This window comes from Sciurus vulgaris (genome assembly GCF_902686455.1).
Source record: "Sciurus vulgaris genome assembly, chromosome: 16".
NCBI classification, from domain to species: Eukaryota; Metazoa; Chordata; class Mammalia; order Rodentia; family Sciuridae; genus Sciurus; species Sciurus vulgaris.
Genome location: NC_136477.1, coordinates 1,616,653 through 1,641,971, shown reverse-complemented (window position 1 = coordinate 1,641,971; position 25,319 = coordinate 1,616,653). Strand labels below are relative to the sequence as shown.

General features: G+C 60.9%; 4 protein-coding genes across 5 annotated transcripts; 2 read left to right on the top strand and 2 right to left on the bottom strand.

Annotated features, from left to right (window-relative positions):
• Positions 1–567: 567 nt before the first annotated feature.
• PEAK3 (PEAK family member 3) lies at positions 568–4,167 on the top strand. The gene is made up of 3 exons (XM_079115937.1): positions 568–746; positions 1,240–1,745; positions 2,941–4,167. The coding sequence occupies exons 1-3, from the start codon at positions 665–667 to the stop codon at positions 3,718–3,720; spliced, it is 1,368 nt and encodes a 455-aa protein (XP_078972063.1). The 5' UTR covers positions 568–664; the 3' UTR covers positions 3,721–4,167.
• Positions 4,168–5,398: 1,231 nt separating this feature from the next.
• Positions 5,399–9,204, bottom strand: OAZ1 (ornithine decarboxylase antizyme 1). Its single transcript, XM_079116607.1, is given in 6 exon segments — positions 5,399–5,951; positions 6,055–6,140; positions 6,473–6,645; positions 7,044–7,130; positions 7,132–7,189; positions 8,970–9,204. Coding segments are annotated over 6 exon segments (684 nt in total). The 5' UTR covers positions 9,116–9,204; the 3' UTR covers positions 5,399–5,817.
• Positions 9,205–18,512: 9,308 nt separating this feature from the next.
• On the top strand, positions 18,513–22,141 carry JSRP1 (junctional sarcoplasmic reticulum protein 1). 2 transcript variants are annotated; one of them, XM_079115939.1, is made up of 7 exons: positions 18,513–18,630; positions 19,515–19,665; positions 19,999–20,036; positions 20,195–20,312; positions 20,665–20,829; positions 21,326–21,417; positions 21,566–22,141. In XM_079115939.1, the coding sequence occupies exons 2-7, from the start codon at positions 19,548–19,550 to the stop codon at positions 22,019–22,021; spliced, it is 987 nt and encodes a 328-aa protein (XP_078972065.1). In that variant the 5' UTR covers positions 18,513–18,630; positions 19,515–19,547; the 3' UTR covers positions 22,022–22,141. The 2 variants fall into 2 exon arrangements, with proteins under 2 accessions (XP_078972065.1, XP_078972064.1); XM_079115938.1 differs by having other exon boundaries at positions 21,518–22,141.
• Positions 22,142–22,255: 114 nt separating this feature from the next.
• AMH (anti-Mullerian hormone) lies at positions 22,256–25,261 on the bottom strand (the record flags this gene model as incomplete). Its single annotated transcript, XM_079115074.1, is given in 7 exon segments — positions 22,256–23,231; positions 23,325–23,481; positions 23,568–23,676; positions 23,917–24,056; positions 24,550–24,949; positions 24,951–25,043; positions 25,133–25,261. Coding segments are annotated over 7 exon segments (1,908 nt in total). The 3' UTR covers positions 22,256–22,351.
• Positions 25,262–25,319: the final 58 nt, after the last annotated feature.

Here is a 25,319-nt window from a genome sequence, read left to right as displayed (position 1 = left end):
TTGACACGGTCACACAGCAGGCAGAGCAGAGCCAGGAGGGCCCTGGATCACAGGAGGGGTCTGGGACTGGATGGGGTCCTCTGGGGGTGTCTCTGAGGCGCTGCCAAAGCAGAAGGGGAGGCCCCTGGCTGCCTTCCTCCCAGGACAGAGGCTTCTGGGCTCTCCTCTCTCCCTGAGGGGGGCAGCTGGATGGGCCTCGCTCCCGTCTCAGGGGCCTTCGCTCCGCCCCGCGTGGCCTCAGACCTCAGCCCAGCTCTTCCGCCTCCCCTCCCTGCTTTTGGTGCTGGACCTGTGTCCCGTGGGGTGCCACCTCCCGGTCCTGCCCAGGCTGCTCCCTTCACACCCGTCCTCCCAGGGCCGGCGGAGGAGGCTGGGTGGCTGGTGGGGAAGTGAGTCCAGCCCCGCCCCGGCCAGGCTGCGGTGGAAGGGCGCCCAGTGCTTCCTGTTGGCTGTGGGCACCGGGGGCCCAGCTGCTGGGAGCCCCCAGGACACGCCAGTGCTGAAGGTCGGGCTCCCGGAGGGGTTGGGGAAGGTGGCCGGGGAGCGCAGGAACCTCACCGTGGCCCTGCAGTCCAGGCTGGGCGGGGGCCCGAGAAGCCATCCCTGCTCACGGGCCTCGCCTGAGCGCGGTCCCCTGCAAGTGCCCACCGGCCTTCCCTGCAGCATGAGCAGCCCTGAGCCACCTGCCAAGACCCCGGAGCCCGCCGGCCCACCCTGGCCGGCCCAGCCCACCTACAGCAACCTCGGTGAGCAGCCCAGCTCGGGGGCCCTGGGCCAGGGGAGGGCAGGGAATGGCAGGGGCAGGGGGATGGGCTCAGGAGACCATGCAGGCAGGGTGGGACGACGGGCTCTCTGGGATCGGCAGACTGTAAAAATGGTCACCAGCCCAGAGCCAGGTCGGAAAACGGGGTCACCAGTGTCGGATGGCACAAGTCTCTACAAGTGACGTGCCTGTCCTCTGAGACTGGCTTCCTCACCTGCAAATCAGGGTGGACTCCCATCCTACAGGGGGTGGTTGGGTAGTATTTCCATTTTAACCAGGCACAGTGGCCACACCTGTCGTCCCAGCAACTCTGGAGGCTGAGGCAGGAGGCTCAGGAGTTCCAGGCCAGGTTCAGCAACTTAGCCAGACCTCAAAAAACAAACAGAAGCCACGCATTTCATTTTAGGGATGGGGAAAGCCGGGCTGGGCCAGGGTCCCCAACCTGCCTGTCCTCACTGCGCCTCTTCCCCCGACAGGGGAGGTCCGTGCCCACCTGCTGCCCCCCAAGGCCTGCCGCCCCCGGACTCCTGGGTCCCTCTCCTCTGATCTGCAGCCCCCGCCCCCGCCCCTGCCCAAGAAGGCCCTGGCCCGGACCCAGTCTCTGCCCACCCGCAGGACCCCCGGCCCTGGCTCTGCCGGGGGAAGGCCACCTCGGAGGCCCCTTCGGGGGTCCCACAGTGTGGACGCGAGCCAGTCCGAGGGGCTGGCCCTCGGCGTGCCAGGCGCGGCGCTGGGCCTCTTCCCCGACCACCTGCTCAGCCCCGAGGCTGTGCACGCCGCACTGGCCGCCCGGCAGCTGGGGGCCCTCCGTGACATCGAGGCACGGCTCCGAGCCCGGCTCATGGGTGGCCGCCCGGGCCCCTGCCTGCCAGGCCACGGCTTCCGCCTGCTGGATGGCTCGCCCTGCGTGGAGAGCGGAGACGCCCTCTACTACCGCGTGGTGCGCGTGGACGGGGAGGCGTGGCACGTCCTGGCTGCCAAGGTGAGCCCAGCCTGCTCAGACGGTGGGAGGTGACCTCGTCCTCCCAGGCACGGCCGCAGACGTGCCACCTGTGCTCGCTCAGACTCCTGAGGCACTCTCTGAGGGGCCACCTGCCGTGGAGCCAGCTGGGAGTCTTGTTAAAGTCCCGCCCACACCTCCCGAGGCCCCGGGGGACTCTGCTGGCCCTGAGTTAGAAGGCTCTTGGGTTCAACTTGGCCCTGTGGCTCACGCACAATCCCAGTGGCTCGGGAGGCTGAAGCAGGATCATCCGTTGGAGGCCAGCCTCAGTTACTTAGCAAGACCCTGTCTCAAAACAGCGTGAGAGAGGCTGGGGCGGGGCTCAGTGGCAAAGACCCAGGGTTCAGTCCTGGCACCAGAGAGTACGAGGCCAGCGGGTTCCTGCCCGCGGCCACCTGCCCCTTCAGTGACAGCCCGGCTGAGAGATCCTGACCCTTCCCTGAGGACTCAGGAGCTCGTCACCGCTCCCCCTCACACTGACCTTGCCAGGCATCCCCGTCTACGTGCCACCAAGAAAACAGGACAGGCTGGGGCACCAAGGAGACCAGCCAGCGAGCCCTTTGTTAAGTCCCGCCCGAGCCCCAGTCCAGGTGACTCTAGGGCCACCCTCAAGGCCCACATTCTCCGTCCTCCAGGATGAGTGTGGTGTCCCCTGCTGCAGCCACCCTGACTCCTGAGAACTTAGTGTGGCTGGTCCCCTTGGGGTGACCAAACCTCAAGGCCACTATGCCCAGAACCAATCACCATCCTCACGGTGCCAGCAGCCAGTGAGGTCGCTCACTGGACAGCCTCTTTCATAGACAGCTTTACACATAAGGGACATTCTGAGGCCACCTCCACCCCTCGCTGTCCCCTGTGGCTGGGGGCCGTTAGATCACATGGCGGTGGAGCTGTCTCTACAGAGGCCCTGCTCTGGGGCCTCCTGGCCCCTCTCCCTCCATGAGAACCCCTCTTTGGTCAACAGGGAGCTTCTGCCCTGACCACCATCCGGGGTTGTCTTTCTTGGAAGTCATCAGTAGCCACCAACATCCAGACTAACTTGGAGAGCCAGCTTCTGGAGGCCATGGACCGCCTTGCCCCAAGCTTGGCCCTGCGGGCTGAGGCGGGCAGGAAAGGCAGGGCCCCCAGCGGGTTGGGGGACGCGGAGGCCAGTCTGATGGTGCCCTCTGGCCCACAGGTGCCCAAGCCTGGAGCGGAGCTGCCCCAGCCGTGGGGCGTGGAACTGCAGGCCTCACTGCCCCCGCACTTCAATCTGCAGGGGCTGTGCGGCTTGGTGCCCGAGGGTGCACTGCCGGGGGCGCCCTGGAGAGGCCCCGCGGTGCTGGCCACCGAGGTGCCTGAGCGCACAGTGGCCCAGTGGCTGGCAGAAGGCAGCCAGCAGCGGCCAGCAGAGCCCGCGTGGGAGGTGGCCCTGTTGATCCTGCAGCTGAGCGCTGCGCTGGAACACCTGGAGGCGCAGGGCGCCACCCTGGTGGAGCTGCGGCCAGAGAACCTGCTGCTGGCGGCGCCGCGGGGCTGTGCGGCCCCAGGACCCCTGCGCCTGCTGCTTGCTGACTTTGGCCACGTCTGCCAACGGACCCAGGGACCCCCGGGGGCTCATGCACTGCAGCTGGGCCGCCTGCTCCGCACCCTACTGGGCCCGGCCACGCCCTTGAGCGCGCCGGTGGGCGTGGGTCTGGAGCGCCTGGCCACCCAGCTGCCCCGCAGGCTTCCCTCGGCCGCCCAGACGCGAGGTGCGCTGCAGACGCTGCTCTGGGGGCCGGGCCTTGAGTTCCGTGGCCGGCGCGCACTGCTGGGGCCCTGGCTGCGGGTGCGCCGCGCACTGCTGGTCGTGCACCTGGCGGAGCGGGCCGCGGGCGGGGAGGTGCCTGGCCTGGAGGACTGGCTGTGCTGCGAGTACCTGGTCGACGCCACCGAGGCCTCGCTGGGCCACGCCCTGGAGCTGCTGTGGGACTGACCCCAAGTAACTGCACCCCACGGTTCTGAGGCCCGCGGAGAAGCAGCGCCCGCTCCGCCTGGGGCCGGAGCCAGTGTCTCCACGAGAGTCCAGGAGGCCGGTAAGGAGCGCAGGGTGTGGCTCCCACCTGAGCCTGGACTCACGCCCCAAGGCCCCGGGCAGGAAGTCCCAGCCCCACATCCTCAAAGCAAATAAAGCGTCTCCGCGCCCGCCAGCTTCCCACCTGCTTTCTGCCTAGCCCCGCACTCGCCAGCAGGAGGAAGCCTTGCCTCCATCTCGTACTACCCGCTTTGCCCAGAGGACTGAGCTCCGCAGGGCTGGGGCCAGGCCTGGCCCGCGGTGCTCAGGTAATACCGTAGGATACTGGAGTGACAGAGGCGAGACTCATCAGGGAGCTGAGAGAGGGTCTCTGCGGAGGCCTCTGAAGGCCCCGGGACCTCGGTGGTGCCCCCTGCGCCCCACTCCCCACGGCAATCCTGGGGTCCTTCCTGAACTCAGAGCCAGATCCTTGCCCTGCTCCAGAACTGTCTTCTGGGAGGTCACAGCCTCCTGCAGACCCCAGCGCTGCCTGGCCTGCCAGCCTTTGCACACTGCTCCTGCCCCTGAAAGCACTCCCTTCCGTCACCTGGCTTCAGACCCTATGCCAACGCACCAGGTCCAATTCCCGCTCCTCTGCCTCTGCAGTACCCAGACTGGGAGTCTGTCCAGCTGTCACCCCAAGGGTCCCCACCACTGTGCTCAGCACCTCACTTGCCAGACCCACCTCCATCCCTGGGAGCGTCTCTCCTCCCCTGTAAAAGGGACCCCTCACTGGGAATGGGGGGGCACAGCATAATCCCAAGTGACTCAGGAGGATCCCAGCTTTGAGGCCAGCCTCAGCAAGGACCTAAGCAACTTAGATCCCATCTTTAAAAGGGGCTGAGATGTACTCAGTGGCGAAGTGCCTCTGGGTTAATTCACCAGCACCTGCGCCTCAGGAAAAAGGAGGAACCCCTTTCAGGTCAGGCCACCTCCTAGCAGAGTTCCACTGTGTGGCAGGTAGGGGGCACTACAGCTGCATGGACCGCCAAGAGGGAGAACCCAAGGATCTGTCCCAAGGAGTCTCCACCACTTCCTGCCACCATCTTTAGCCTTGGTCCCCAAGTCACCTAGCCCAGCAGCCAAGTGGCCCTGCCCACCTTTCACTCAGGCCCAGACCCCGGAGAGCTGCTCCCAGCCTCTGGAAGCTGCAAGGCCTCCAGAATGAGACTGCCGTGCACACAGGACTGCAGGGTGGCGTCCAGGGGCTAATTCCCATAACCCTAGTGGACCCAGGACTGTCCCTTGAGGGCTGGTGGACAGCCTAGTCCCTGGGTGCCCACGTGGGACCGTGGGACCACCCAGGCAGACTAGAATGCAAGCCAGTCCCTGGAACTTAGTGAGACCCTCAGAGAAAAGCTGGAGATGGGTCTCTGGGGCGAAGCACCCTTAGGCCCTCCAAGCTGTCCAGGGGCAAGGGAAGGTGAGAACGGCAGAGGCCAGACTGACCACCCCTGGACTGGGGCCAGAGCAGAGGCTCACCCGCCTGGCACCAGCTCTTGAATTGGACTGCAGGGTGGGCTCTGGCCTTGCTTTGCTGACCCCCAGTCCAGGGCACCCCTCCCAGGGCCCAGTCCCAAGTTAACACCAAGGAGCCAAAAAAGGTGTGACCACTTTTATTGGGATTTTCGAGAGCAATAGAAGGGTAGATTAACACCTCTCTCCAACGAAGAGATCTAAGACTGTTTCCAAGACTCCAAATAAACTCCTCAAGTACAGATAATCTGAATCATCTTAAACCAGCAATAAAAAAGTAAAATATAAATTTTTATTTAGAATTAAAGCAAATACTTCAGTATCACAAACACAATATTAAACTTCAAGAAATATACCACTAATTTGGAGTGAGCATTTATTTGCACAATTACGACATGCGGACAAACCCAGAAGAGATGGAGGAGTCTGACATTTGCACCCCAGCGCAGCTGCCGGGCCCCTACCCCAAACACAGAACACTGGGGGGCCTGCCTTCCAGGGCCTCCATCTCCAGCCCGGTGGCCACGAGGAGCTGCGTGGCCACTACTCCTCCTCTCCTGAAGACTCTCTCTCGAACGTGTAGGCCATGAAGCAAGCGTCGGGTCTCTTGGGGACAAGGGGATGCCCTGGTCTCACAATCTCAAAGCCCAAAAAGCTGAAGGTCCGGAGCAAAGCGGCTGTGGGGGAAACGCTGTGAGAGCCTGCAGGGCACTGGACACCACAGGGCCTCCCAGCAGATCAGGACCCCCGCAGGGCAGGGCAGCAGGCGGAGTCACCTACCTCTGTCCTCCCGGTTCTTATGGAAGCAAATGAAAACATGGTCAGCATGAAGCTGCTCTTCGGCAAACTCAAGAAGAACTGCAAAACTGAAGCAAGCACACGATGTCAGCACCCTGTCCGCCCCCTGGCCCTGGTCCTGCCCACATCTCCCAGCCCTCCTTCAGTGGGCACCTGACTCGGCCCCAGAGTCCCCACTGGGGACTAGGCATTTGTTCTCTGGACAGGGCAAGGTGCTGAACAGGGTCCTTCCTCCTGCCCCCTGTTCCCTGTCAGGACGACTAAGCAGCTCTCCAGGTGCTGGCACTGTTCCCTGGGTGCAAATTTCAGAGGTGAAACCTGCTGGTGCCCCACTTAAAACGCTCCCTCCCCACGCCAAGGAAAGTGGCGAGGGACGACTGCCCTCCTGGCCCAGCCCCACCTGTCTTTGCTCCCCTCGGGCAGAGCACCAGCTGGGATCTCGATGTAGAGGCTGCTGCTGCTCCACACTGCTCTCCAGTTAATGTGTTTGGCGTCCGTGAGCCTGGACTGGACGTTAAGAATTCTCGTCTTGTTGTTAGACGTTAGTTCCTCTGTTACATTCAGCCGATCATCCTGTCAAGGAGAGAGCCCAGCCTGCTATTCTGGAAACCCCACGCTGCATGATGGACCATCCCTCAAAGCAAAAGCAATACCTGATGGCTGCTGACAATCTGGAAAACCCAGAAGGCACCAAAGCCATGGTCACCCAGCAGTGCTAATACCTGGGCCTCCAAGCCCCTCAAGGAGGTGGCTGAAGTGCAAGGCAGGGGCCCCAGGTGGAGGCTTCCATGGGAGCCAGCAAGACGACCTGCTGCCTGGGGCCTTTTGTGCACTTGGCTTGATGAAATCCGATTCCACGAGCATGAAGCAGCAGGTGACTTCTGCTCAGGCCTGAACCACCATTCAGGAACCACACTCTTGCTCTACCCCCACCTCAGACACAGGCCAGCCCAGGGGGCCCAAATACTTACAGAGTAAAATAAGTTAGCTGAAAGATTGTGATCCCTCTGACTATTCCCTCGCCCACCTGGGATCTTCAGGGGTGGGTGAGGGACATCAGGAGCACCACCGAGGCCCTGGACCCAGGTTACTACAGCAATTGAGGGAGACCCTAGAACTGGAAGGAAAAGGCTGGTTAAAGAAGCAGCACTGAAGTCCTCAATGGAGTTCCAGGGGGCTCAACCAACTTTGCCCTCATTGGCATTCTGGAGCCCACTGCCCTGCCGAAACTCCCTTCTCTAGCCATGCCTCTGCGCTGTCCCGTGTTTACCTGAGTCTTCCGCCTGGGCAAGAGAAAGAGAGTAAACACAAGTTCGACTCCCGTGGCACAGATGCTGACACCCACAATTCTTTCCTGCTCGGACCATCTTGGCATGGGCAGTCTTGCCCAACCCCAGGCCACCTCACAGAAGCTTCACTTCCCATTTATAACCTCAACACTTCAGCTTCCCCTTTTCAACTTCCCGCTCCAGCAAGAACCTCAAAGTCTAGCTTTTCTGGAGACGGGCCACCGGTCTCTAAGGGAACCTCTTGGGCCCGGACCTTCTGTTCTCAGGCACAACCCACCAGGGCTCCCAGGCCACTGCCTGTTTTGATTCCAGCCCTTGACAGACGGTCTCGCTCCGCCCCTCTGGCACCAGGGCCCGGCGCTCAGCGTTGCGTCACATCGCTGACTCGCCTCACGCCCCAGGGGGAGTTTTTCACAACTGCGCACCCGGCAGCTCCAGCAGCCATTTGCTGCGCAGTGTAAACAGCCCCCAAATCGCCTCCATTTTGCACAGCTCCGACGCGCCCCCCCCCACCCCAAACCGCATTCCCACCAACACAGTGGCTCGGACTCCCAGGCGCGGGGACTAACTGATCAACGCCCACCTCGGACGCCACCCCGGCGGAGGCACGGCCAGCACCCTGCCAGCCGCAAGCCCACCGCGGGCACCGCGCGCCCGGAAGCGGCCTCGACCGCTCTTCGCAGGCGGCGGCAGGGCCCTCCGCCGGGCGCTCCGGCGCGCTCTCCCCCGGCCAGCCCTCCCTGTCGCGGCGGGGCCGGCGGAAAAGGGCCCCGAGACGTGCGGACCGCCTGGCCCCGGAGCTCGAAGCGGAGCCCACGCCAGCCGCCTGAACAGGGGCGCAGCCGGCGAGGGGCGGCCGCCACTGCAAAGTGCAGACTCATGCGACGCCCGGCCCCAGGCGGCCTCGGGCCAGCCCAGCCCCCGAACCCGACCCGATCCACACCAGACCCCCGAAACGAACTCCTTACGCTGAATTCCCGAGTAATCCCAACCAGACTCCTCATCCTGCGCCCCCAAATCCGACCCCGAACCCCACACCTCTGCCCCCACCTACTCCCCATCCGCACCTCCAAACCAGACTCCCAACTCACGCTGCTCGCCCCAAATTCGACTCTCCATCCCATGCACTGACATCAGACCCCGATCTCACCCAGAGCGGAGTCCCCAACTGGCCACCTCCGGAACCCAACTCTCGAGCCCATGGTCTCAAACTCGATCCCCGACTCCACACCCGTCCCCAAGCTGCGTCCCCTGAATTCAACCCCGAAGAAAGAACCCCTCTCCCACGTCCGACTCCGCATCCTGCGACCAAGCCTCGCACTCGACCCGCACCCCACCCGACATTAGTCCTCATCCTCCCACCCTCAAAATCGGGCGCCGGACCCCACGCCCCGCCCCCAGCCCCAGAGCCCCCCAGCGCGCTGCCAGGCCGGGGACGCTGGGCACCGGCCCCGCCCCCGCCCCCGAGAACCCGCCCCGGCGCGATTGTGGCCTGGACAAAGGGGCGGATCTCGCGCTCCCGGGACCTATCTGGCGCCGCAAGGCCGGACCCTGTGGGCCTGCGCGGCCGGCGCTTCTGGAAGCTTCGGGCGGGGGCGGGGCGCTCACCTCTCGCTGCTGCGGCCACCGCGGCTGTGCAGGCTAAGTAGCGGCATGGTGCGGCTGGCGTGGACGGTGGCGCTGGGTTTATCCCCTTCCTTCTCTCTGGCGAAGCAGTGGCTGTTGAGGATCCGCTGCAGGGAGGATTTCACCATCCGGCCGCTGGGGTCCGAAACCAGGAAAACCTCCGCTGCGCCTCTCTGCGCCGCCGCCGCTGCTCGCCGTTCGCAAAATGGCGCCGCAGCCGCCGCCCGCCTTTATAGGCGTCGCATCCAGGCCACGCCCCCCACGCCGCCGCGAACGCCGCCGCACGAGGGGCGGAGCCGAGGGGGGCGCCGGGAGAAACAGGCGCTCTCGCCCCTCTCGGCTTCTGATTGGTAGAGGGCGAGGGGCCGGAGGCAAGTACGCGACGAGAATTGGTCGGTTTTCTTCGGGTTCCTCCCCCCCTCCCGCTGGCGTCACTCTGCGGCGCGAGATGGGCGGAGCCGCCGTGGCGTCAGGTGCGTGCTGTGCGCCCCCCCCTCGGTTCCCCACAGCCTGGCCTTCTGGCGGGGGCGCGCGTCGCCCGTTTTCAGGGGCACCCTCGGGGGTCGCGTGTCACTCTGGTTCCCTGTCGCCTCGTCTAGGGTCCGGTCCCCAGCGGGATCCCCTCCCCGCCGCGGCTCTGGGCAACACAGGCCCCCGAGTTCTTGGGGGCTCTCGGGGCTCCCATCCCGTAGCGGGGAATTATTTTGAGTAATGACCTTGCGATAATCTAATTATGTGCCTCTGATTCGGTGTTTAAGTGTGATAACGGCCCACAATTTAAAGAAAAGCAAAGATACTCAAAGCTAGTGAAGTTTTCGTGCAAAATTCGGACTTCGGCATAAATTTTACTTGGCAGATAAATTCAGAAGGATTGTGTGTGTGGACCACAGTTTGCCCCGAGCAAAATTGGAATTCAGAAACGTTTTGTGTATGTACGAACCAAAATTTGGATTTGCCAAGTAAAAATTTCATTGCTTTTGCAGTTAAGTTCGATTTAGTAATTCATGTGAGAACTACAATCTGGACTTAAGCAAAAATATTTTACCCCTTAGTTAAATTCAGAAACGTATTTCATATATAAATTACGATTTGCATTTAACGAGCAAAGATGGAACTTCGGTGCAGTTAAATTCAGATCGTATTTTGTGTTTGGACTAAAACTTGGATTCACCAAGCAAAAATAAAGTTGAATTCTGTAAAATAGTTCCTATTTTATGTATGAACTAAATTTTGCTCTTATCAAGCAGAAAAACAAAACAAAACAAAAACACTCCTTCTTGCAGGCCCCACTTTGTTTTATTTTGGTGCTGGGAATTGAGCTCAGAGCCTCACTCATGCTACCACTGAGCAAGATCCCCAGCCCTTTATTTAAAGAAAAAATAAAAGGCCAGCCTGGGGGGCAGTGGTTAATCAGCCCCCTAGGTTCAACCCCCAGTACCAAATAAATACATAAAATAAAGGTATCGTGCCCATCTGCAACTAAAAAACATTTTTTTAATTAAATAAATAAAAGGACTGGAGGACTGGGGATGTGGTAGTGTTCCTAGTACTCCAAAATAAATCAAAATCTTTTTGGATTGCTCCACCGCTGGGCCACAGCCCAGTGTGGACTTTGTTGGGGTGGGGGTGGGATTGAACCCAGGGGCACCTCACCACTGAAGCACGTCCCCAGCCCTTTTTGTTTTGAAACAGTGTCTTGCTGAGTTGCTGACCCTGGCTGGAAGCTGCCGTCCTCCTGCCTCGGCTTGCTGGGATGACAGGCACATTCCTGCCTCCCGAGGATGATACCGGACTCTCTTTTTGTTTCAGACCTGTGTCCACTTGAGTTGGGCACCAGCTTTCCCCAAGGGGCCCTTAACCCCTTGGGAATATTACACACCCATGGGAATATTCTCCAATGGTAGGTGGCGAGTGCCCCAGATGCCCTTCCACCTGGGTGAACCAGGAGTCAGCAGACCGAGGAGAGGTCTGGCCTGAAGCTCCTGCGAGTTCGAAGGAAGGTCGCAGGCCTCAGCAGCGAGGGGGCAAGCAGAGAGCAGGCCACCAAGGAGCTGCTCTGGGAGAAGCCGCGCCTCATCGAGGAGATGGTTGAGAACAGGGTTCACAACAGGGTGGGAGGCAGGCGGTCTGTCCACCTTGCTCGGGAGCTCCCTGCCCGAATGCCCACTTCCTGCTTAGAGCTCTCCCAGCAGCGGCCCTGGGCAGGGCCCGAGGCCTGCCTTGGAGGGACTGAGCCCCTTTGCTGTCTCAGGTCTTCCTCTTCGGTGCTGGGATGACCCCAGGCCCTCGCATGCTGGGCAAGTGCTCCACCACGGAGCCGGAGTCAGAGCCACACTCCAGTCTGACCTCAGTAGCTCCCCAGGGCAGGGAGATGAGCAATTCCAGACCAGGTGTCCAGAATCTGTGCCTGCCAATGCCTAGCCCTTGGTCACCAGGTCATGGCAGGTTCACCCCCCTTGACTCAGGCCAGAAAGCGACCCCCGTGCACCTGGCCCAGTGGGGTGCTCCTCAGGCCAGGCCAAGCTCCCCAGTGACATTTGGGCCACATCCAGGCCACAGGGAGCCCAGAAGCCTCCAGACCGGGCTCCCTTGGCCGACTTGGTACAGTCACTGGCCAAAACCGGCTTCAATTGGAATTTCCATAGGTGGAAAGAAGAAAGAGAGTAACTCAGTGAACAACTACCCAGAGCAGCCTGCAGTGAAGCGGGCACGGGAGACTGGTGTGTGGGGTCAGAGCCGACACGCGGGCAGCAGTGGCCAGGGCCTGGCGTCAACCACATGCAGAGAGGCCCCGTTCCAGGGACAGCCTGCTTTCCCAAGGGAAGCAGGAGTGACCTGGACGCCTCATGAGAACCCTGAAGCTGCCCACCACCCAGGTCACAGACCTGTCACCCAGGTCACCAGCGCCCTGAGGCCCCTGCCACATCCCCCTAGTCAAGCACACCTGTGTCAGGGAGTTCCCGGTGGACGCTGGGGCACCGTGGTTCCCTGGAGGGGCATCCTGGACCCTGCAGGGTGCTGAGCATAGTCCCTGGCCTCCACCATTGCAGGCCAGATCCCCAGGCATGATGGCCACCCAAATCCCCAACACCCATTGCCCAGCGTCTCTGGGGGCAGAGTCGCCAGGACGTGAACGAGGCCACAGGGTCACCTAAGGGAGCAGGGTTGGTAGGTGGAGGGACGGTCTCCAGCCCTGGGCAGCTCATGGCTCTCCCCACCCCTCCTCCCCCCACAGGCCGCCTGCAGGCTATGGCCCCCTAAGGGCAGCCCGACTCCCCAAGCCACACCGGTCAGCGATTCTGGATGAGAAGGTGTCCTGCCAGTGTGTCCTTGCTGGGGACCCAGAGCCAAGTTGGATCTGGTGGGAGGTCCCTTGCTGGGAGCAGGGGCTGTGGGAGGTGAGGGGCCCTGGCAGGGGGCCACAGACATTCGGGGTGCTTCCTGGAGGTGCTAGTGAGGACGTGGGGCGAGGTTAGCCGCAGGGGCCAGCACCTGGGGTCCTTCCCAGGCAGCACAGAGAGGTCAGATTTGGGGCTGGCGGTGAGAGGTCCTATTTAAAAAGCGACTCATGGGGTTTGGTCAGGTAAATAGGAGATGTCCACATCATAATTACCAGAGTTTGTGAATATGTCACCTCCTGGGGCATGACCAGGGGAGGGCCCTGAGCTGGGGTCACCCAGGGCCACCACAGGGTGCTCATGAGAGGAGGCAGGAGGGTCGGAGTCAGAGAGTCTGGAAGACACACGCTGCTGGCTCTGGAGCTGGAGGAGGGGGCTGGACACTCTCTGGGCCTCAGGAGGCCTGGCCTGCCACACCTGGGCTTGGCCCAGGACGCCCATGTTGCCTGTGGCCCGGTACTGAGGGGTGCGGGCCTGCAGGCTGAGTGTCCGTAGGGTGGACAGTGCAGCAGCAAGCCAGGTGCCCACAGCTGGGGTCCCTGGCTGGGGCCGTTGGAGCTCTTCCCAGGCTGACATGCTTCCCTCTACACAACCTACCTGAAGGTCGCGGCCAGGAGCCCGTCCTGAGCTTGGAGGCCCTGTGTGCCCTACTTTGAAAGGAAGTCGAGGAAACAGGCAGGGGCGCAGCTCTGGGTGAGCACGTGCCCAGGGTCCCCCGAAAATACAGTACAGCAAATGCCGCTCGCAGGTCCCAGGTGGCAGGCCTTGCGTCCAGTTCTCCACCTCTGTGTGCGTGTGACAACTAAATAGTCAAGGGTCGAGCTGGCTCCGTGCTCATGCCCATCATCCCAGCAGGGAGTCCGGGAGGACCCTGCGTCTGAACCTAGCGCCCGCATGCCTCGGGGGAGCCCAAGCAGCCCACAGGCGTCTGCTGCCGGGTGATAAGCCCAGGCCCCAAACCCGCACAGCCCGCGGCCCTGACGCCGCCCAGCGGCTGGGAAAGCCAACGGCGTCCTCTCTGATCGATCTTAGTTTTTAAACTCTATGTGCCTCTATTTTCTTTCTTTCTTTTTTTTTTTTTTTTTTAATGTTTCAAACATTTTATTGTGGTCTGTTTATATTTCCAACCTGTTTTTCAAGTCTCTTCAGTTGTTTTTTGTTTATTTATTTATTTTTATTGTAAACAAATGGGATACGTGTTGTTTCTATTGTACATGGAGTAACGGCACACCATTTGCATAGTCATACATTCACACAGGGTGATGAGGTTTGATTCATTCTGTTATTTTTTCCTCCCCCCACCCCTCCCACCCCTTTTCCCTCTATACAGTCCCTCCTTCCTCCATTCTTGCCCCCCTCCCACCCCTCATTATGTGTCATCATCCTCTTATCAGTGAGATCATTGGTTCTTTGGATTTTTGAGATTGGCTTATCTCACTTAGCATGATATTCTCCAATTTCATCCATTTGCCTGCAAATGCCATAATTTTATCATTCTTTATGGCTGAGTAATATTCCATTGTATATATATACCACAGTTTCTTTATCCATTCATCAATTGAAGGGCATCTAGGTTGGTTCCACAGTCTGGCTATTGTGAATTGAGCAGCTATGAACATTGATGTGGCTGTATCTCTGTAGTGTGCTGATTTTAAGCCCTTTAGGTATAGGCCGAGGAGTGGGATAGCTGGGTCAGATGGTGGGTCCATTCCAAGTTTTCTAAGGAATCTCCACACTGCTTTCCAGAGTGGCTGCACTAATTTGCAGCCCCACCAGCAATGTATGAGTGTACCTTTCTCCCCACATCCTCGCCAACACCTATTGTTGCTTGTGTTCTTGATAATCGCCATTCTAATTGGGGTGAGATGGAATCTTAGGGTAGTTTTGATCTGCATTTCTCTTATTACTAAAGATGGTGAACATTTTTTAACGTTTGTTGATTGCTTGTAGATCTTCTGTGAAGTGTCTGTTCATTTCCTTAGCCCATTTGTTGATTGGATTATTTGTATTCTTGGTGTAGAGTTTTTTGAGTTCTTTATAGATTCTGGAAATTAGTGCTCTATCTGAAGTATGAGTGGCAAAGATTTTCTCCCACTCTGTAGGCTCTCTCTTCGCATTGCTGATAGTTTCCTTTGCTGAGAGAAAGCTATTTAGTTTGGATCTATCCAAGTTATTGATTCTTGCTTTTATTTCTTGTGCTATGGGAGTCCTGTTAAGGAAGTCTGATCCTAAGCCAACAAGGTGAAGATGTGGACCTACTTTTTCTTCTATAATCTGCAGGATCTCTGGTCTGATTTCAAGGTCCTTGATCCATTGTGAGTTCAGTTTCGTGCATGGTGAGAGATAGGGGTTTAGTTTCATTCTGTTGCATATGGATTTCCAGTTTTCCCAGCACCATTGGTTGAAGAGGCTATCTTTTCTCCATTGCATATTTTTGGCACCTTTGTCTAGTATGAGAAAATTGTATTTATTTGGGTTTGTGTCCGTGTCCTCTATTCTGTACCATTGATCTACCTTCTATTTTGGTGCCAATACCATGCTGTTTTTTTACTATTGCTTCGTAGTAGAGTTGAAGTTCTGGTATTGCTCTATGTGCCTCTATTTTCAATATTTCATTTTGCAGTCTTCTTAAGGTTTGTACAAAGGTTTCAACTTTGAAAACAGAAAAAAGGCTGGATCACATGAGTGGACACCAGATGCAGCCGCTCTGCGGCCCTGGGTGGCTTGCCCCATGAGGCCACACGGCCGTGGTCTCCAGCATCCTCTTGGCTTTTGGAGCCTTGGTCAGTGCTGGGTACGGGAGGACTGGCTGCTCGTTTGATCTCCTCTTCTCCCAGTTCAGGAGTGACCCATGGGCACGCCTCAGGCCACACCTCCGCCCTTCTCATTCTTTATTTTGAGGCCCGGACTGGCTAAGTTGCTGAGGCTGGCCTGGAATGTGCGGTCTTCCTGCCTCAGCCTCCGGAGGCCTGGGATGACAGGCATGTGTCAGTGTCGTGGTCACGCCACGCGTGTGTTTGTGTTCATCGTCGTGCATCGCACACTCTCAGGAGTGTCTATTCCATCAAGCGCCACTTCCTGGCCCTTCTTTTTTTTTTAATTTTTATGTTGATAGATCTTTATTTTATTCATTTATTTATATGTGATGCTGAGAATCGAACCCAGTGCCTCACACATGCTAGGCAAGCGCTCACCACTGAGCACACCCCCGCCCACTTCCTGGCCCTTCTTTGCATGTACTAAAGCACATCTGTGTTTTAGAACTCCAAGCATCTTGACTGCTTTTTTGAAATATGGTTCATACACCATGCAATTCACCCATCAGAAGCTTGCGATTGTGTTAATATGCTCACAGCCTTGCTGCAACCATCACCACGGTCAGTTCCAGAACATTCCATCACCCCAAAAGGAAACCCGTCCCCGTGCCTCCCAGCCCTGCACCCCAGTCCCCGCCCGGGCTCTGGACCCCCCTGTCACTGGTCCCACCTGTGCCCTGTGTGTCTGGCTCTCTCTGAGCACCAGGTCCTCAGGTCCACCCACACTGCAGCTGTCACCTTGCTCCTGCTTATGGCCAAGGACGCTGTGCATGGACCACACAGTGTCCATTCATCCATGGCAGAGGGAGAGGCTCTGGAACGTCTGGCTGCAGCAGGTCAATGCCCCAGCCTGGAAGTAACCCCAGACCAGGGCCACATCTCCCTGGGGACACCTGCCCCTGCCCACACTGCCCACGTCTGAGACCCGAGGGTCCCGAGGGTGTTCCACTTGCGTGTCCTTGTCCTTCATCCCCAGTCCTTTAAATTTTATTTAGAGACAGGTTCTCCCTAAGTTGCTCAGGGTCTGGCTAAGTTGCTGAGGCTGGCCTTGAACTTGGATCCTCCCGCCTCAGCCTCCTGAGTCCCTGGGATTATAGGCATCAGATAAACGGGGGGGAAAAGTGACTTTTTCTTTTTCTTTTTTTTTACACAATATGTGTATTTTTTACACAATATGTGCTGAAAATTGAACCCAGTGCCTCAGACGTGGGAGGCAAGCACTCTACCACTGAGCCACAACCCCAGCCCCACAAAAAGTGAACATTTTATGCCAGACACGGCATCACGTTTGTGTTCCCAGACACTAGGGGGCTGAGGCAGCCAGATCGGTCGAGCCCAGAGTTCAAGGCCAGCCCCCCCAGCAGCCCAGTGAGACCCTCTCTCAAAAACGGGGGAGTAAAAGGTGATGCCAGAGCTCCTACCCTGGGAGGCGCAGTTCAGCGCCCAGTCCCCAGGGCAACGGGACCGTGGGCTCGGGGCTGGAGTCCCACTGAGTGAGCTCGGTGTCCTGTCCAGCAGGCGGCTCAGGCCCTCACCGGGAGGAAGGCCCTGGCAGGTGAGGGGCGGCCTCTCCCCGTCTCGGAAGCTTCCACTGCTTCTCTAGCCAAGGGTCCGTGCAAAGAATGACCGGCTCAGAGGCCTGTCCTAATGAGGCCTGGGACCTGCCCAGCCCCAGAGAGAAGCCCTGCAGCCAGGCCTGAGCTGAGGTGGTGCGGGAAAGGGGCTGAGCGAGCCTTGGGCGTGGGCCTGCTGGGGAGCCCGGCCCTGCCGATGGGGCCAAGTGGCCATTAGCCAGGGAAGGGCAACTTCCGCCCCCGAGGATGTCCACTGACCTCAGGCCCACCGGGGGTCTCCTGCCAAGAGGCAGGCTGGTGAACACAGCCCTGGTGCCCCTGGGACCGGGTGAGACGGCGTGGGGAGCTGGCGACCAGCCGGCAGTCCAAAGAACTTAGATGCACACGGGGTGCTGCCCTGTCTGTCACCCAGCTGCTGGGAGGCTGAGCCGGAGGACGCAGGGTCCAGGTCGGCCTGGCCACTGAGCAGACCCTGTCTCAGAATAGGACCACCGGGCTGGGTGTGGCTCCGTGCTAGAGCCCGGTTCCGACCCCAGTATGGAAGATAAGGTGAATTGTGGGGCGTCGAACGATGTTGATAAGGGTGTTTTTTAAAATTTAATTTAATTTAATTTTTTTATTTTAATAAGGGTATTTTTTTAAAAGTTCAAAAAAATTTTTTTAGTTGTTGGTGGACCTTTGTTTTCATTTATTTATTTGTATGCGGTGCTGAGAATGGAACCCAGTGCCGCACACGTGGAGGTGAGCAGTCTACCACTGAGCCACAGCCCAGCCCCAGGGAGGGTACTATTTTAAAAAAATCAGTTGTGGATGGACACAGTGCCTTTTTTACTTATTTTTACGTGGTGCTGAGGATGAACCCACGTCACGCACATGCCGGGCAAGCGCTCAGCCTGTGAGCCCCAGCCCCAAACCTCTAAAAACGTCTTCTATGATGACGGAAGCTGGTCAGGGTGGCCACTCCTGGAATCCCAGTGGCCTAGGAGCCTGAGGCAGGGAGGCTGAGGCAGGAGGATCTCGAGTTCAAGGCCAGCCTCAGCAACTTAGCGAGGCCCTAAGCAACCCAGTGAGACCCGGTCTCTAATTAAACACAAAAAGGGCTGGGACATAGCTCAGTGGTTAAGGCCCCGGGTTCAATCCCCAGGATCAAAAAACAAAAGGAAACAAAAAACAGCGGAGGAGAACTCCCAGCGCGGCCGGCCAGGGAGGGCGCCTGCTTCCCCGCACCGTGGGGCTGCCCGGGGCTCGGTCCTGCCGGGTCGGCACGCCACCCCTGGGTCCACCCCCGCAGAGGGGTTCCACTGTCGGCTTAACACAGCTGCCATGAGCCCGGGGGACGGTGGCACAGCACGGTGGCCCAGCACCCGCGACCGAGCGGTAGTGTGACCACTGTCAAGTCGCCACCCTGGGAAGTGACCCAGCTTTCCACGTGGGGAGCTGAGGCCCCGAGCGGGCAGCCCGCCATCCCCGGCTTGGCCACTGGGCTGGCCGATGCCTCCTCCCTGAGGCCCTCCCCACGCACCCAGCACCCAGCACCGCTGCTGGAGGACTGCCACCAGATGGGACAGCAGGCCGTGCGACCATGGCGCTGTCCCCTCTGGACACCGGTGCCCCTGGCTGTCACCAGTGACTGATGGCGGCCCCACTCTGAAACGGGGGTGGGGCCACCGTCTGGCCAGTGCCTGCCGGTCCCAGTGGTGGGGTGGGGACGCCGACGCAGTGACCTGTGCCCGCCCCTCGCTCTGAGGTCCTCCCTGACTGGTCCGCCCAGCTGTCTCAGGCCACCTGTCGCTGCCCATCTCGGGCCACCCTCCAGACTCCATCCTGTTCTCCAGGCCAGCGTGGTGGCTGTGGGGTAAGAGGGGCTGCGGGGGCCTGGGCAGAGCCCGGGACCTGGGTCGGGGACGCTGTCTCCAGGGCCACCCTGGGGTCCCCCGCCACAGCCCCCTCTGCCCTGGAGCCTTCCCCCTCTGCCCTCACCGTCTCTGAGCCCCAGGGAAGGGTGGCCTTTCTGCCTGGGGTTGGGGGACCCACTAGTGCTGGCAGCCAGAGGCCATGGGGACCCAGAAGAGCAAGGTTTGGGGGCTGACTTGAAGCTTGGCACAACTAATGGCTCCATCTCTAGCCTCGGTGTCCCCCTCTGCCACGTGGGAACAGAGGCAGGGAGAGGATTCGGGAGGCCAGCAAGCTGGGAGGGGAAGGCTCCAGCCTCCTCCCGGCCCTCACCTGCTGTGGCCAGGGCCAGTGGGTCCCGGCTGCTGGGGCTTGAGCCCCAGGAACGTGGGGACGGGTGGACAGGTAAAGACTGTTGAAGGGTGTCCCCACAGGAGCAAGGCCTGGGAGGGGCTTAGACACTGGTTAGCCTGTGCTGCTGGCCTTGAACACCAGTTAAAAATAGTCCCTGGTTTCAGAGAACATGAGCTGACCCTGGGGCCCAGGGTTCTGGTGCGGCTGTCTCTGACTCATTGCTGTGTGACCTTGGGTGGATTCCAGTCCTCTCTGAGTCCCAGCAGACTTTGCTGCTGCACTTAGGGATGCTGGGGCCCAGAGAGACTGGGCTCTGGGGAGGCTCCCCAGGCAGGCCTGGGGGTGAGGGAGGGTGCCTGGGTTGGGGGAGGGTGCCTGGGGTGGGCCCTTGCAGTGAAGGCTGCTGGAGGGGGGCCAGCAAGGACTGGGAGCAGGGAGAGAGCGGCTGGTTCCTGTCCTTGGAGGCCCCAGGTGGCAAGACCTCTTTCCCAGCCCCAGCAGGAACCCACTGCTGCTCCGGTCTACATGGCAACCAGGGCCTTGGAGGAGCTGGATGGAGGCCTGGGCAGCGGCCTGGCCAGTGAGGACCTCTCCACTTTAGCAGATCCCTGCCCAGGCCGGCCACCAGGGGATAAGCCTCCAGGTAGGTGGATGGTCCAGCTGAGCCAGGTGGCTCACTGCCACAGACCAGGGCTTAGTTTCCCAAATGGACTGAAACTGAGGCCTGTGACCAACCCCTGGCCCCCATTTCTGCCTCAGAGGGTCTTTCAGAAGCCACAGAACAGGTGCCAGGCCACGTGGATCTGGGTTTGAATCCCAGTCTGCAGTGAAGTGCTGTGTGCTTTGGGGCAAGGGCTGTCTCTGAGCTTTCTCATCTGCAAACTGGGAGCCAGTCCTGTTTGCCCAGCAGAGTGGGGAGGGGAGGGGTTGGCCTGGGGCCCTGCCACCTTGACAAGATCTCCATTCCCACCCACAGAGACACCCAGGCTGGGCAACTCCAGTACCTGGCTCCAGGTGAGTAGCTGGGCCCTCAGGTCACAGCCCGGGATGCCCTTGGAGTTGAGGACAAGCTGGCTAAGGGGTGTGTTTCAAGACGCCACAGGGAGGGCTGGGCTCCTTCTGAAGAAAGGCCTAAGGAAACCCTGACCTGGAAAGTCCGGCGATTCCCACAGGACTCTCAGGAGGCTGTGGCAGTGGGGAATGTGGCCACCAGACCCAAGAAGATGGAAAAGGAGCCTGTGGTCAGGGGGACCCCGGGAGCCGGGAAGGAGAAGCTGAAATCTGGACCAAGTGGGTTTGCAGCGGGCATGGGTGAGGCAGGGGTGGGTACAGATTGGCATGGGGGGCAGGTTGCAGCCTGGGTCACTGAGTTTAGGAGGTCAAGGGACAGGATGCAATGGGGGCTCCTGGATGCCTGAGTGGCAGGCACTGCCTGCAAGGGCAGGGACCTCCACTAATTCTGGATCACAGGGGCTTTGGCGCCATTCAGTGCGGGTCCTGCAAAGCTGGAGCTGCGGGGCATGCTGGGCTTTCCTCAGCTGCGGGGAGCTGGTGCAGGATGCAGGTCCATCCTGCTACCAGCGCCTGGGGAGGGTGAAGCAGTGCCCAGGACCAGAGCCCGGTCCACGCTTGCCTGCTGCAGCCCCCAGGAGCGTCCCCGCACGGAAGAAGGTGCAGGCCCTGCCACCGCCGCCGCCGCCCCCTGTCCTAAGTGAGGAGCTGCCCTGGGGAGACCTGTCGCTCAATAAGTGCCTGGTGCTCGCCTCCCTGGTGGCCTTGCTGGGCTCCGCCTTCCAGCTGTGCCGCGGTGAGCCCGCTCCCCAGAGTGGGATGGGGGCTGGGGTCCACACCTACTTCTCAGGGCAGCGTCTGCGTGCTCCTCTCCAGGGCAGGGATGGCTCGAGCTGGGGGCAGCCCTCCCCGCCCTCCCTCCTGCCATGGGCCTTGCTCACACCCTACCTGCTGAAGTCCCCCGACAAGGCCTGGGCTTCCTCTTCAAACTGGGCGTGATGCTGGGCCCTCCGCCTCCCAGTGGGCACCCTTACGACGGGCACCCCCCTAGCACTGTGCCCTTTTCTGGTGCTCTCTGCAGAGAAGGAAAGGTCCTAGAAGCCCTTGTGGGACAGGCCTTCCCTGCGGCTCCTGCAGCCCGTGCAGATGGCCAGGCTTTCGAGACTGGAGAAAGGGAGGGGAGGGAGTGGCGGGGCGACCCCGCGGGGAGGACAGCTCCAGGGTCCAGGGGGTGGATGAGTGTGACCCCTCCTAGGGCCCAGGCTGAACGGCCTTCCCGCCCTGTCCCCCAGATGCTGTGACTGGGGAGGGCACTGCCCCCACGCCTGCCCCTGAGCGGTGGGTCCCCCGGGGTCCTCCCCCCAAGGAGCCGGTGTCATCCTTGGTAAGCCTCCCAGTGGTTGCAGGTGGCGCATCCGGTCCAGAAGGGAGGCGGGCCTCCTGGAGTGGGGGTGACCCGGTGTCCTCTGCTGCACACCTTACAGCCTAAGCCTGCGGTCTGCGCGCCCCCATCCGTCCCACCCGCTCCCCAGGCAGGGCCACCAGCACTCCAGGGGAAGACAGAGGACAGTCCCCAGGTCTCCATGACCAAGGAGGTTGCAGAGAAGGCTCCAGGGGAACCTGGGGAGGCCACCAGAGAGGCTGCTGGGAAGGAGCGCACACCCCCTGTGGACCGAGGGCCCAAGGAGAGGCCGCGGAAGGAGGGGCAGCGGAAGGAAGAGAGACCGCCAAAGGAGAAAGTCCGAAAGGAGAAACCAAGAAAGGTAGAGAGGCCTCAGAAAGAGAGGCCACAGGTCGCCAGGGAGGCCCGGGAAGCCCTGCCCCGACGTTGGGAGGCACGGGAAGGAGGTCATCGGCCCTGGGCACCGGACCCCAGGGACCCTGAGCACAGGAAAAGGCAGGTCTGGGCTCCCCGGCGGCACCCCGACATCGAGAAGGACCGGCATCCTGGTGGACAGAAGCACCGTGCAGGGAAGGGGCGCGGTTGAGCCGAGCTAGGGTCCTGAGCAGAGTCCGGGGGCGATCTCAACTCCCTGCAGTGGCCCCAAGGCTTCAGCAAAATAAAGCGAGCGCTACAGCCAATGGGTGGCCTGTTCTTTTGTCCCTGGACCCCGGTTTGAATGATGGGGGAAACTGGCAGTGACCTCCACGGGGGTGACCCAGGGCCTGTGCTTGAGAAGAGAGACGGCAGGAGGCCCCCAAACAGGCACAGGGACCCCAGCTGGGTGCATGCTGGTCTTTATTGGGGCGATGCTTGGGGTTTGAATAAATACGGGGAAGGGCGCTAGCTGGGGGCGCTGGAATCTGTGCAGCCAGGGTCACCGGCAACCGCACTCGGTGGCCACCATGTTGGGCACGTGGTGAGCGCTGATACGCTCCTCGGACAGACTGATGAGTAGTTTCCCCGCGTAGGCGGTGGGCACGCAGCAGGGGGGGCGCGCCAGAGCAACCCCGCGGGCCTGCATCTTCAGCAGCAGAACCACGTGGTTGCCGTAGCGCGGGTTGCGGTCGGATTGCGGCCAGCTGCACGCACCCTGACAGTTATTGGCCTGGTAGGTCTCGGGGATGAGCACCGAGCGTTCCGCGCGCAGGTCCACGCTGAGCTCACGCAGCGCGCACGGCCCATCCACTGCTCCCGTGGCCCCTGCGCTCCGCTGCGCCCTCGAGGAACCGCGCTGATCCCTCCCGCCCCACTCGGCGCGCAATCCCTGCAACGCCTTCAGCAGCAGCAGCGCACGCATCGGGTCTCGGGGGCTGCCATGGCCGCCAGAGCCACCGGGGTCACCGGGGCACAGCTCCAGTAGACGCGCCAGCAACGGGGGCGCTGCGGGTGGCAGGCCCGGGAGTCCGCGCAGTTCTGCGGCGGCAGCCTGTAGCTCGACAGCCACACGGTGCGCTAGGCCGTCGACCCAGGGCGCTGACGGGGGGTCCTGCAGTAGCGCGGGGTCCCCAGAGGTGGCCGCAGCGGGCGGCAGCAACAGCAGTAGGGGCTCCTCGCCATCGAGGAGGCGTTTCAGCGCAGTGGGGTCTGACAGGTTAACTAAGCCCTGCGGGAACGCAGCCAGCGCGCCTGGGTCCAGGGCCAGGCGTGGCGACGAGGCCCGGGTGGGGGACCCTCGCAACGCGCGCACCAAGCGCGTAAGTGTCTCCAGGAAGGGGTCTGTGCTGGGCGGCAGCTCCTCGGGCTCCGGGGACGACCTGCAACCCGCAGTAGGGGCGAGGTAGTCTTAAGGGAGCGAGACTGTGCGGCCTCCCCGCCCCCACGTCCCCTGCTCCAAGGCCAGGGCGCACCTGGGCGGCGGGAAGGGCACTATGTCCAGCTGACCGTGGGCGGGCAGCGGTGCAGGCCCAGGCGGCAGCAGGAAGAGGGCCGGGGTCATCCGCGTGAAGCAGCGGGAGTCGGAACCGAACAGCAGGGCCTGCAGCTGGGCGGTGCTCAGGGGGCTACCTGCGGCAGGCGGGCACTACCACAGCTCAGGGATTGGCACCAAGGGCAGCCGCCCGCCGCCCAGTCTCCTCTCTGTGCCTGCCTACCATCTCCACGGGGCCGCAGCGTCAATGTGAGTCCAGAGCTGCTCCAAGCCTCCGCTGGGCGGTCCACCGCCAGCACCAAATAACGGGTGTGGTGGGTCCGACAGAGGCCCTGTAGAGGTGGGGCTCAGCCCCCCCACCTGGGTGGGGGCGGGCGCCCCCCAACCTGGCCATGCACACACCTTCTTCCTGGTTGCCCTTAGACACCCTTTCCGTTTCCCACTGACCCTCCATGCCTTTCCATTAAACCCAGACCTTAAAAAAAAAAAAAAAAAAAAAAAAAAACCAGCCCCCTCCCCTCCAACAGAGGACTCCTGGTGGTCCACCATGGCCCCATGCAACTCCCAGGTACCTGGGCACCTGGCAGCCCAGCCCCAGCGACAGTGACCTCGGGGCCGGGCCCAGGGTACAGCACCAGCAGTGCCTGCTCCTGAGGGCTGGCTCCTGCAGGGGGCTCCTGGAATCTCAGGGAGGGCGCTGGCTCCCAGGTCACTGCGGACAACAGGCACACCTAGCCCAGTGAGCTGGCACGCTTCCCCAAGCCTGTTCTGCACAAGAGCCTGCCCCGCAACAGCAGCCTCCGTGAGTCTGTTGGGGCCAGGAGGTCTGAGGGGCCTGTCCATTCTCCCCAGACATGAGGGGCAGGGGACCTCTCCTGAAGGGACAGGAGTGGCCCTTTTCATCAGTATTGCTGATGACTAGACAGTATTGCTGTCTAGGAAGGAGAGACCATAGGAGGTGGCAGCTGAAGACTATGCCCTTGGGGTTTCTGGGTCTAGCTCTCCCGGGTACCTGGAGGCGCCCCTTGGCTCCTTGGCTGTGGGGAAGGGCCTTCCCTGCTGACCCAGGAGCTCTGCCAGCCCCACTGTGGGGAGCCACCTGGGCGCCTGAGAATCAGGGATGTTCCTCCAGAGCAGAGACCCACCTCCTAGTCCCAGGGAGCAGACCTGAGAGGATCCCCAGGCCCCTGAAAGCCCTCACATACCTTCCGCCAGGTGCAGGACCAACAGCAGACCCCTCCGCTCCCCCAGCCAGGACCCCAGGCGCTGCAGACTGGACAGGGCAGCCTGCCCATCACTGAGATTGCAGACCCCAAAGGTTGCCAGGTCTTGGAGGCCCCAGTGGGACTTCCCAACAGCTTCCAAGAAGGTGTGTTCGTAGCTGCTTAGGGTCCCCACCACCTGCAAGGGGCCTCTACTCCCATTGTTGTTCCTGTTCAGCGATACCAGGCACAGGGGATCCTGCAGGCTATCAGGCTGCCATGTCCAGTCTTGGTGGAAGATGAAGCCCCCAGCTGGCGCCTCTCTTCCGGAGGTGTCAGCCCTCAACACAGCCCCCATGGCCACCACTGCCAGGGCCAGCTGGCTAAGAGGTAGACACTGCATGGTTAAGTGCTGTGAAGGGCTGGGCGGCCTGGCTTATATGGCAAGGGCAGAAGGCCTCTACCTCCTCCTCGGGGGTGACCTTGGGGGACAGTGTCTAGCACCCCATGGGGAGCCTGGGAAGGTGGGAGGCAGCCTTCTCAAAGGGTTTTCTGTCCTGAGACCAGACACCTATCTCGCTCTCACCAGATAGAGCAGGGCCTGTGACTGCCCTGGGGAGAAAGCCGTCCTTGAGCAAGTCCCTCCGAAGGACAGAAACAAGCACTGGGACCACAGTGTGGCAGTGCTCTGAGGGTAGGGGTGCAGAGCCCCCATGTTCACCACAGCCCTTGGGCCTCTGATGTCTTGATGTGCCAACTGTAGGCAGAGCAGG

Bases quoted from the DNA above. Each gene is read 5' to 3' on its own strand.
- PEAK3 (XM_079115937.1), top strand. From the start codon at position 665: ATGAGCAGCCCTGAGCCACCTGCCAAGACCCCGGAGCCCGCCGGCCCA. The intron at 747-1,239 runs GTGAGCAGCCCA...TTCCCCCGACAG, and splicing joins GCCCACCTACAGCAACCTCG to GGGAGGTCCGTGCCCACCTG. The intron at 1,746-2,940 runs GTGAGCCCAGCC...TCTGGCCCACAG, and splicing joins GGCACGTCCTGGCTGCCAAG to GTGCCCAAGCCTGGAGCGGA.
- JSRP1 (XM_079115938.1), top strand. From the start codon at position 19,548: ATGGCAACCAGGGCCTTGGAGGAGCTGGATGGAGGCCTGGGCAGCGGC. The intron at 20,037-20,194 runs GTGAGTAGCTGG...CGATTCCCACAG, and splicing joins ACTCCAGTACCTGGCTCCAG to GACTCTCAGGAGGCTGTGGC. The intron at 20,830-21,325 runs GTGAGCCCGCTC...CCTGTCCCCCAG, and splicing joins CGCCTTCCAGCTGTGCCGCG to ATGCTGTGACTGGGGAGGGC.